The 12,205-nt window shown below is 40.4% G+C and overlaps 1 protein-coding gene across 1 annotated transcript in view; it reads right to left on the bottom strand.

Moving 5' to 3' along the window:
* Nucleotides 1-325: 325 nt before the first annotated feature.
* Nucleotides 326-12,205, bottom strand: part of LOC144531850 (matrix metalloproteinase-17-like) — an 81,323-nt gene continuing 69,443 nt past the window's right edge. The window contains exons 8-10 of the mRNA XM_078272178.1: nt 11,378-11,530; nt 10,405-10,662; nt 326-2,342 (exon numbers count right to left, since the gene is read on the bottom strand). Coding sequence (XP_078128304.1) covers nt 2,017-2,342; nt 10,405-10,662; nt 11,378-11,530 — 737 coding nt within the window. The 3' untranslated portion in view covers nt 326-2,016. The remainder of the gene's footprint in view (nt 2,343-10,404; nt 10,663-11,377; nt 11,531-12,205) is intronic.

The following is a 12,205-nucleotide window of genomic DNA, read 5'->3' as shown; positions in this document are numbered from 1 at the left end:
CTCCTCTGATGTACTTCCCTGAAAAAAGTGCCAATATATAATCCCATGCCAGCAAATCTGTTCATGAAGCCACTCAGAGTCGGTGTGTGGTGTGATGGACATGATGTGGTTTGCATTCCTGATGAACAGCATTGACCATTACACGAGGAGAGCAGCTCCCAGCTGGTGTCTGCAAGCTGTCATGTTACCTTCATCTGTCTTCAAGGCTGGGCTCCTTTTTAATGACTCTAAACAATTACCCACTCATGCCCAAACAGCCCCAACGCTGACTACTAACATATTCTGTCTCCAAACAAATGCATGTCAGTTAGCCAATAAAGACATTCATATTCTTTTATTTTTCTACAAAAATATTTTACATTAGAAAACACACCTTGATATATACACAGTCCACTTGGTTTAGAAGTAACCATGGAACATCTCAACTCAAATATATCTCTGTCTATATTTAAACTGTACGTAAATATATCGGCAAGAATAAATCCGGTTGCTATCTTGTGAGGTCTGCTAACGGCGTCACCAGAAGGAGCTTGGATTGACGGAGGAAATCGTCCAGCTGTGAGGAAAAAAAGGCTCCGTAAACTATAATCTGATCAAAGCCATATGGAATCACAATCTATCCATATTTATTACCAAAACAATACAACAAAACCAATATACCTCTTATAAAAGGCAGGGAATGCTTCTGTACCGGGGTTGAAAATGATTAGTTTCATGGAGATCCATGAGCAGCAGTTCCTCAAAGAGCGAAGGAGTACAGGTAAGTGAGTTAAGCTAGGATAATGGTGTTAAGCGACACTGAGAAACTCTTAAGATTTGAACTTTCTGTCTTAAAGGAAGTTTTCTTTTGTCCTACTTCCCACAGCACAGGTTGCCCTTTTCTTCGTGTAGCTGTACTTGATGGTATTCACCTGTATCTGCTTACAGCCCTGGATGCCATCCATCTACTTGTCGACATCCCAGCATGCCATTCATTTGGATTCTTGTCAACATCCCATGGGGCCATTCATCTGTAAATCTAACTATCTAGCTGCACTACATTTCAGGGTACTTTTCACCTGTCTGCCTAGATACATACCGGGGTGTCAGTCACCTGTCTAACTACAGTATCTACGTATATCCCAGATGTCTATTTTTTCAGACATCTGGGATTTTTCACAGTTATTTCTTTTACACCTTCGTTCAATTCTAGCAGGCACCTTTTCCTGTTGAATTAAAATACTGTCTCTTTCTCTAGGGATTGGTGGACTCCAGCCATGGTCACAGCCGTAACCTTAACTGTGAACAACCTAAACTTAAACAAAACCATTTGATTGATGGAGAGTGCTGCGAGGCAGTAATCAGCCTGGCAGGAAGTTGTACTTGCCAGGCACTATTTAAAGCAATAGTTCACACATTTTGGGAAATACGTTGTTGTTTTTTTTGCCGAGAGTTAGATGAGAAGATTGATGTCATTGATATATCTGTATGAAAAATATGAGGCTACAGCTTGGGCTTGGTTAGCTTAGCTTAGCATAAACACTGAAAACAGGGGGAAACTGACATGCCTACATCCCAGGATGCCATTCATTATCGCTGTAAACTTGTTTTACATTTGTTTTATGGGTGCTGTTGGAATACTGTTGTATTTCATGTGAAGATATTTCTGAACAGTCCCACTCAATTCCTTGCAAAGATGAGATAGTTTAGCCATTTAAGAGGAAACTAAGAGATAGAACTTATGGTTCTGTGTTGCACGGTACGAGCATTATCAATGTCAGTGAATTGATGCCCACTAGATATACCTTAGTATGATCAATGATAACTGTATGTACTACTCATACTGCAAGGCGCTTCAGATGACCCCATCCAATGGCACGTGAAATAAATAACCGCAAAAAAATAGCAAAAACATATCAATTGATATTTATATAAACCAAATGTTCCAGTTTGTATTTAGACTGAGTGTCGACTGGCCCTCCACCAAAGAGTTTCTTTCTCGCACCTAGCTGGAGATCTTTGTCCCATGCTTTGACATCATAGCAGTTCAGAGCGGAGGGCCAGCGAGAGCGTCCAGAGAGGTGGCAGCAGCCACAGGGGAGACGGGGAGGGGCGGGCGCCCAAAGGCGAGGCGGTGTCAGAGGTGCAGGAGCACACCTCGTATCCATTCTCTGCGTGGTCTGGGTGATGGTGCACGTTGACTCTAGTCTCCGTGCTTTTGGGCTCTGTGTCCGGAGAGTCCGACTGCATCTCGGTGCACAGCAGCCAGTCTTTAGCGATGAGGCGGGGGTATCCTGCCTCCACCTCCATGTCGCTGCTCGGCACTCGCCAGTACTCCTTTCCCTTGAAGAAATAGGACGAGCCTTTGGACAGAAAGAGCAAAGGGTTGGTATTAGTGTAAGTTTTAAAATACAGTGAAATACTACAAAAAGAACAACACAGAACAGAATAAATTACTAACTTTACATTGTCTTTGCCCTTAAGGCAGATGAAAGTGCAAGGATGCAAATGAAGTATTAAAATACAGAAAACAAATATATTAGCAGGATTATTGAGACAGACAAATGTAAAACTAACAATATGGATGTTCTTTTGCTGCTTCCTATAACTTATTTTTGCTCGCTCTCCAGCATTGTTCTCATCATAACATTCCTCTCCTCCCTCCTGCATATTTCTTATCCATCTTTTAAAGGGATAGTTCACATATTTTGAATTGGGGTTGTATGAGGTACCTATCCATAGTCAGTGTATACCTACAGTACATAGCGGTTGGTGCCCCAGTTTGGAGAATCAGGCAGAAGTGCTGACATGGAAGCTAAGCATTGTACTGCTGTTGACGGGGGCAGCACCAAAATGTATACTAGCCACCTAAAAAAAGCCCACCTAAAAAAAATCTATATTGTTTTAGGTGTACGCTATATTGATTGGTTAATTTGTTTGTTTAATTGTGACTGGGTGTTTTACAAGGTTAGTTCAGATTCACCAAAGTCACAAAATAACACTAACTAACTAACTGATCGAGGCAGCGCTAGACCAGCACACACACAAACCTGCACACACGCACACACATCGAAGATCTTAAGAGCAGGATCTCTGAAGCTGGCAAAAGCTCAGACACAACACATACCTATAAACACCTGACAGGAAAAAGAGCTTTCACACATTCAGCTGGGAGTTGCTGCAGGGGAAAGAGGTGATGTTGCTTGCTCCTTTTGAGAGTAGCCTGAAATAAGGACTGAGTGCCTGCTGCTAATTAGTTGTTTTTGTGCCAGATTTGAACATCTACAAGTGCTTTATCAAAGCCTAATCTGTACAGCCAATTGGTGGAGACATTGCTTAAATAGGATTTGCTTGGTAAAGGCTTCCAAAAACAGTGCAAGTTAAAGTAAACAGTATTAATCCCCATGGGCAGGCAATATGTCCTCAGCATCTGGCCTATTGCAATTGCGAGGAACAGCAGGAAACCTTTCTCCAGCGTTAGGGGACCGACTCCAGATCTAAGGCCCTTGTCTAGTCAAAGGAAATGCCAGGACCAAGCCACTATCATATCATCATTTTAAAGGGTCATTTTCTTAGCCAGAATTATCAAAATATATGAGATTATCTCTGACATTGTTTAGTCATAACATTGAAATAATACATGACCTCTTAAACTTATATTTATATCACACAATCTCTCTTTTTAACCCTTTCAGTTTTTAGACCAAAAACTGTATTTCTGTCATTTTCCTATCTATGTGCCTATAAAAAAAAAAAGTCTCTTATTACCATAATCAGTCTAATAACTTGGTAAATTCCTCTCCCCTTATTAGGGAAAATGGGAAACAACCAAATGGGCAGATGTTACTTGGATTGCCATGACGACATGCGGATACAACCAAGCATGTGATAGGCTCATTTAACTCTTAAGGACCAGAACTATAATATGTTGATTGACAGAAAGATCAACACCAATACCAATTGGTTCATGTGCAACAGTGCACCGAACACTGGCATACAGTCAGGTCCATAAATATTGGGACATCGACACAATTCTAATCTTTTTGGCTCTATACACCACCACAATGGAGTTGAAATGAAACGAACAAGATGTGCTTTAACTGCAGACTTTCAGCTTTAATTTGAGGGTATTTACATCCAAATCAGGTGAACGGTGTAGGAATTACAACAGTTTGTATATGTGCCTCCCACTTTCTAAGGGACCAAAAGTAATGGGACAATTGGCTGCTCAGCTGTTCCATGGCCAGGTGTGTGTTATTCCCTCATTATCCCATTTACAAGGAGCAGATAAAAGGTCCAGAGTTCATTTCAAGTGTGCTATTTGCATTTGGAATCTGTTGCTGTCAACTCTCAATATGAGATCCAAAGAGCTGTCACTATCAGTGAAGCAAGCCATCATTAGGCTGAAAAATCTAAACAAACCCATCAGAGAGATAGCAAAAAACATTAGGTGTGGCCAAATCAACTGTTTGGAACATTCTTAAAAAGAAAGAACGCACCGGTGAGCTCAGCAACACCAAAAGACCTGGAAGACCACGGAAAACAACTGTGGTGGATGACCGAAGAATACTTTCCCTGGTGAAGAAAACACCCTTCACAACAGTTGGCCAGATCAAGAACACTCTCCAGGAGGTAGGTGTATGTGTGTCAAAGTCAACAATCAAGAGAAGACTTCACCAGAGTGAATACAGAGGGTTCACTACAAGATGTAAACCATTGGTGAGCCTCAAAAACAGGAAGGCCAGATTAGAGTTTGCCAAACAACATCTAAAAAAGCCTTCACATTTCTGGAACAACATCCTATGGACAGATGAGACAAAGATCAACTTGTACCAGAGTGATGGGAAGAGAAGAGTATGGAGAAGGAAAGGAACTGCTCATGATCCAAAGCATACCACCTCATCAGTGAAGTATGGTGGTGGTAGTGTCATGGCGTGGGCATGTATGGCTGCCAATGGAACTGGTTCTCTTGTATGTATTGATGATGTGACTGCTGACAAAAGCAGCAGGATGAATTCTGAAGTGTTTCGGGCAATATTATCTGCTCATATTCAGCCAAATGCTTCAGAACTCATTGGACGGCGCTTCACAGTGCAGATGGACAATGACCCGAAGCATACTGCAATAGCAACCAAAGAGTTTATTAAGGGAAAGAAGTGGAATGTTATGCAATGGCCAAGTCAATCACCTGACCTGAATCCGATTGAGCATGCATTTCACTTGCTGAAGACAAAACTGAAGGGAAAATGCCCCAAGAACAAGCAGGAACCGAAGACAGTTGCAGTAGAGGCCTGGCAGAGCATCACCAGGGATGAAACCCAGCGTCTGGTGATGTCTGTGTGTTCCAGACTTCAGGCTGTAATTGAATGCAAAGGATTTGCAACCAAGTATTAAAAAGTGAAAGTTTGATTTATGATTGTTAATCTGTCCCATTACTTTTGGTCCCTTAAAAAGTGGGAGGCACATATACAAACTGTTGTAATTCCTACACCGTTCACCTGATTTGGATGTAAATACCCTCAAATTAAAGCTGAAAGTCTGCAATTAAAGCACATCTTGTTCGTTTCATTTCAACTCCATTGTGGTGGTGTATAGCGCCAAAAAGATTAGAATTGTGTCGATGTCCCAATATTTATGGACCTGACTGTATTGGGACTGACAGGCTAAACTGGTTTATACAGAACATATGTAATGTATCTCCGTATGATAAAGCTGAATGGATTTATTTAAAAAAAACTAAAAAAATCTCAAAGCAATGAAAAAAAATATCTTTTGGTGTGAAAACGGCAGTAGTGTGCATTAGTGTTAATATACTTCTTTAATAAATACTTTCATTGACAGTATAACAGCTGCCATATTGATTAACTTATGCTATTATCCTCCACTATGCTGCACAGTGATTAAAGAAACAGGCTCTACGTTTCTACATATTTAGCCAGGGAGTTTGATTAATCAATGTTTTAGGTTCTAACTGTGAGAGAAACGTTAAAATAAAATTCTGGCTACAGACAGAAATTGTGCATGTTATGTACACTATTATAATTAATGTGTTTGGGCTTTTCTGCCTTTAATTGACAGCTAGGTGTTAAAGGGGAGAGAGAGGAGGAAGACATGCAGGAAATTGTCTCAGGTCGGACTCGAACCCTGGACCTCTGCATCAACACATAAGCCTCTCAGTATATGTGTGTCTGCTCTACCCACTGAACCAACCCGGCCACCTGAGTGGTACATATTGAAGATTATTTTTCTTTTAGATAGATCTGTTATGGGTTTGGTGTGTTTTGTCTTATTTTGGTAATCTGTTTTTTCTGTTTTGCATTTTTGCCCTGTTTCCTGTTTTATTTTGATGGTCTTGTTTTCTGTCTTGTCTTGTCTTGTTTTACTTCCTGTGTTTTCCCACCCTTGTGATTGCCCTAATGTGTTTTACCTGTTTCCCAGCCTTGTGTCACCTGTCTTGCGTTTTCTCGTTACCCGGTGTATTTAGTCTTTGTCTTCCCCCTGTCCGGTGTCAGATCATTTTTGTGTTTGTAGTATGTCCCTGTGTCAGCGTGCGTTTTTTCCCGTCAGTTTGTTTGTTGCTGTCAGCGTGTCTGTGTGTATTGTCTCCCTGTGTCAGTCACGTCAAGGTCTGTACTCCTTGGATTTCCTTTTATTTGTTTTCCTGGTTTTTGAGCTACTTCTGGTTTTGTTTTTGGTTTTCCTGTCCTTGTGCTTTGTATTTTCGGACAGCTGTTTTTGCCATTGGCTGTTGGGACTCTCTCGTTTTGGCATTGTCCTTGTTTTTTTGGTATAATAAACCCCCGAAGCTCAAACCTTCTCCTGCCTTCCTGCCTCATCTCTGCATTTGGGTCCACAAATCTCTGCTACACTTAACAAGATCATTCATTGTCCTCTCTTTTATTGCAATTTTGATTCAGCATACACTTGTAATCCATCCACATAATGGGTAATGTCATGCTAATGCCACACATTATTACACAGCGCTAGCTGTGACCACACACACACACACACTACAGATTACAGATTTATATGCTCGAATTTTATAGAAGGCACTATGGACATTTTATAGAAGGTGAAAGACCAGAATGTTTTACAGGCCCAGATGCACCCAGTCTGCCAAGATTACCGACATGGCAGATTCAGGTGTGACATGCTCCAATCATGATCACATTACCCCACCTCCTCCTACATGTATAAAGCTATAGCCAGAGAATGAAGAAGAGTAAAAGGGGAGGGAGGGGAGGTTAGGAGAAGGTGTAAAAGGGAGGTGAAGGAGAGAGATAGGAAGAGAGGAACACACACGCATCAACACACACAGTAATTGAATAATATAAATTAAATATGCATTTAAGCTAACGCATTTAATTGGTGTATCAGCTGTTAATTTAAATTGCTGCATGTGAGTATCACCTTGGGCTTTCTTTAATGATCCAATCTGTTTTGACGAGTTGGACATTATTTGTACATGGAGGACATTAAAAAAAAGACATCTTAAATGTAAGGTAACCATTTTTTTTTTTATGAGCTACTTTGTCTATTATCATTATATGGACATGCAGGAATATTCTAAGCATGTTTCTTGTCCTAGATTAAACTACTTCCTTCCAGCCACCGCATCTTGTTAATTAGAAACATTCAACAAAGGCAGGTAAAACATGTCATACGTACGTGCCATAGCTCTGAGACCTAATATTAATATCCTGCTGATGTACTCTGTGTGTGACACAGATTAGACATCCATCTAAATCAGTAACATGACTGCAAATGTATTGCTTCCAGTATGTTACATATAGTGTCTCACAAAACCCAAAAACTATTTTCAATGCTTTTGTTTGTTACAGTATAGAGTGTTTGTGCCAACTCTGCATACGTGTTTTGGAACAATTTTGACTTGTAGTGAACACTGAGGCTATACTGATTAATCAAAGATCCTAATTGGTTGATTTTTGTTTGAAAGGTTATCAGTGTTGACTTTTTCAAGGTATAGTTCCTTGCCGGGTCAGTGGTTAGCCATTTGTCATAAAAGCCATGAGCCAATTTAAGAGCAAGAAATTTAAGTTAGCAGAGAATAATACTTGTGTCGTCCATCTGCCACTGCCACTTCCTCCCTGATGCGTTTCAGAAATGTCTCGACCATATTCTGGAACCAGTTTAATTACCAACAGAAGGCAGTGACCATGCTGCAACAGTGAAACATTTCTCATGTGCAATCACTCAGCAACAACAGATGAGTAGGACACTCAGAAAGAATGAAGTCTTGGCTGTGGTCCCTGAGAGCCACAATCAGCTCAAATGCTGCAGTATGAGTGAGGATGATACTCACACATTTAACTTTAAAAGTTCCGCCTGAAAGTGGAGATAAGTTGGGAGCTTGATAAAATACCTGTGTTTCCCAGCGTAGCTACAAAGGAGTGCATGCCAAAGCGGGGGCAGCATGGAGAGGAGAAAAGTGTTCAACTAAACTACTAAAACAGTTATTTGAACTTATGTCATAATGCTTAGAACATATAGATATTGCATACTTTGTATTAACCATTTTTGTGTTCCACTTAAAACAATAGATCACATGATTGTATCTGTGAATGCATCTTTCTAGTCTGCACCTATTTTTGATTATGAGTCAACGGTTTTTAAAATGAACATATTAGCTTCTTCTTTTGTGCATTTCAGTCAACGGCAATACGTGAGAGAAATAATGTGGTTCAACCAAACACAGAGACAGACACTAACACACAAACACACAAAGACGCAAACGCACACTACTGTACCAAGCTGAAATTATTTGTTTGTAAAGTCATTTATTGACTGTATTTTCAACATTTATCAATTTTTAACATTGACGTTTCTACACGTGGAGGTTCAAAGCCAAACTGGAAGCATGACTTCCCTGATATATAATAAATGAACAAAGACGTCACATGCAGCACTCTGTCGTACGGACGTGAACATGGAGGCCACTAAAGTCAGCGTTTACAGTTTCATTTATAAGTTGTTGTGCAGTGGAAGCCAGCGAATTTGTGAACAAATGATACCAAGGACAAGGATGATGAGATAGACGGCCACCTTTTTAATTATGGCTTTTTTTATTGAGCAATGGCTGCTACTTCTGTACTGAGGTGTCTGTGTGGATGCGGAGTTGGAGCCAGGAGTGGTGGAATCAAGACCTCAGAGACTCCCGCCAGTGCAGAATTCTGACGAATGTCGATGTAGTGTAACGTAAAAGTCTAATGAATTCTGATATGACAGTTCAGACTGAGGTCGCATTGCAAAAAAATCAGGTATCGGATTTAGGGTAAAAGTGGCCCAAATCAGAAATGAAACAATCTGATTCAATATGATTTGTGCCGTTCACACTGTTATGAAAACAAAAACACATAATCTCATCAAAAATCTGATTTGGGTCAGTTTTGCCTGCAGTGTGAGCGTAGCCATAGTGTTTTTCAAAAGCGTGCTCCCCATGAATCTGACTGAGTCCACTGAGCTCACAGTGGCAGCATGGTTTAATAAGGGGAGACTGGCTTGTGGATTCACAACACAACACCCAACACAGCTCTCCACTGTGTTTGCAGGTCAGGGCTGTGTTAGTTTTACAACCTCTTTCTGGTAGACTGACTCAGTGTCTGTAATCTAAAAAAATTGTTGTCTGAAAACTTGGACCCTAAAGGCAAACGTACAGCTCTACATTCTCCCTAACCACAGTTCACTATTTATGGGTCACCGGTTATTTGTTATTGTGTATGTACACATCATATAACCAAGAGTCTAAAGTATATATCTATATGAGTTTTTGTGTGGACGTACGTGTATGTTTGTGTGAGTGTGCAGTTTGTGTATAGTGTTTACTTGCATGATAAAATACTTCACAGGTGCAGGTATTTGTTAAGACTGCTAAAAATGATCATTCGCTTCCAACCAATACCTTGCTACAGCTATGATATAAATATCTATGCTCAGATAAGCTAAGCTAATTGCTTGTAGCCTTTAGAAGTGGTGGTGCCAGCTACTGCTGCAGGCCTAAATACTGTAACGTCTGCCAAATTTCACACCAACAGTTTTATTAAGCGTATTTTTTCATATAAAATGTGTTGTTTCCAAGTCCAAGTCAAGATTACCTGAGTGACAACATTTTTCCCTAAATGTTTACAGTTCCCTTTGGAGCCACATAAGACTGGGTTCCCATTTTGAGTGATTTTCCACTGACAGGCAAGTTCATGTTTGTGGTTGTGTTTAAATGTTGGTTAATTTTAAAACTAACGTAACTATTTAGATAGATATTTAGATAAAAAGGTTTTTCAAAACTCTCTGTGGCATTCAGTTACTGAATCTTCTTATGCAATTACACCCAGAAGATAACCAACTAAGTAATTTAACTGAAGTAAAATAATAAGTCAAAAAAACAAAGTGTTGATTTTTATGGCTACTCACCATCAGACCACCTCATGGCGTCGTCCAGTTGTGGCGGCAGCCCCTTCCAAAGCGAGCTGTCTTTGGGGTAGCCCAGGTCCATACGTCTCAGGTGGTCATCGTAGCGCCAGTAGTGGTTGTCCTTGAAGAAGTAGGTTTTGTCGTTGTGTAGCCAAACAAAGGCTGCATCCACTCCTTCCAAGGGTAGGCCGAAGTCACTGATTGGTCGAGGGTAGCCCTCCTCCACGTTATTGTCTTTAAATACCCAGTACTTCAGATCTGAAGAGGATGGACACAGAGATCATAATTAAAGAGAGAAATAACTAAGGATCGACCAATACCAATTATTGGTAGTTAATTAAACCGATACTAAATAATAAACCAATATTTGGAACCGATATACATATACAGCACGCCCTGCTAGAGCTATGTTACTGATTACTGGTTGCACGGCATTCGTGGTTTGACTGGTCATGACTGTTTTCCCAAGATGGCGCCTGCCTGTATTACCGAAGGTAATGTCTTTATAAACTATCTTTTTAATAAACTGTACACTGTACGTCTTTTCTCAATGCTTCGGTTTACATATAGGGACCCTCATTATGCTACCGTGGAAGTGTGATGCTATTTTGAGCCTTGTTAGTGGTATAAAATAGCGAATTATTTTTACTCTACCAGTGCCCCGAAAGCCTAGCGTTAAGCTAATCAGCGGTTCGATTACCATCAAAAAACATCCCAGAGAACGGTTGACTCTGCTGACACGTGTTATTAACCCCTAGGTTCATTTTTCGCCAGAATTGTCCTTTAAGTCAAAATTAAGATTTTGGAACGTTACAAAATCCAACACAAAACTTTGTTTAAATGCTTTAAGCAATTATTTAATACATTAGAAACTTTCAACATAATACACAGTAAAAGATGATATGTCTAGTCAGTCAACTGAAACCACACAGACAGATACAAGAGAAAGTTGAAATCCGATAGAGATATCTACCTTTGAAAAAGACTATTTTGTGGTCCCCGGGCCTCTCATACACAGCATCCACTCTGTCCAGATTGGGTGGGAGGCCCCTCCAGAAGCGATGGATCTGAGCAGGACGCAGAGACACCAGGTGCTTCTCTCGAGTTAGTCGCCAAAAGTACTTCCCTATGACAGACAGGAACAGGTTAGAGCTTGGAATGTCTTTAGAATATCCTAGCCTAATAACGAGTCTATGACAAGTCAAGCTGTCCGACACAGTGCGCTGTATATTGCAGGTCACATCCACATGGCTAATGGTCGAACTAAAGCTCCACCAATTACCATTAAAGTGAATTTAAATGTCTATTTAAACTCTTTAAATTATAATTGTGTTACCTTTGTTTGGATACTTTTATCTACCTGTGAAAAACACTGTTGGAAAATTAGACAGTTGGGCTTGTGCTTAGGAGGAGGGGAGAAACAATAGCCAATACACCTCTATACTGTTATGTTTTAAGAAATCTTTTTTCAATATGACTATATTTAATATGTTTTGGCTAACAAAAGCTCTCCTACCACGCTGGCCAATAAACCAAAAAAGCTTTCAAACTGAGCAGATAACAAGTATACAGCAACAGTCTGGGCCCTAAAGGACCATTTTGTTTAGACAGCAGAATATGTGACGGTGTATAAGCCTGTGATACGAGCCCTGGGAGTCACACATGACTTGGCTTTCTATTGATCGCTAGAGACACCACTCTGCCCAGCCCATCTCTTACTCTTTCACTTCATCTCCTCTCCATTCACCCCCTTTTTCTCCCTCTTCTCTCTCACTGCCACTCTCTACTTATCTGCCTGTCC

This window comes from Sander vitreus, chromosome 16 (assembly GCF_031162955.1).
Source record: "Sander vitreus isolate 19-12246 chromosome 16, sanVit1, whole genome shotgun sequence".
Taxonomy (NCBI): domain Eukaryota; kingdom Metazoa; phylum Chordata; class Actinopteri; order Perciformes; family Percidae; genus Sander; species Sander vitreus.
This window is presented reverse-complemented; position numbering and strand designations above follow the sequence as displayed.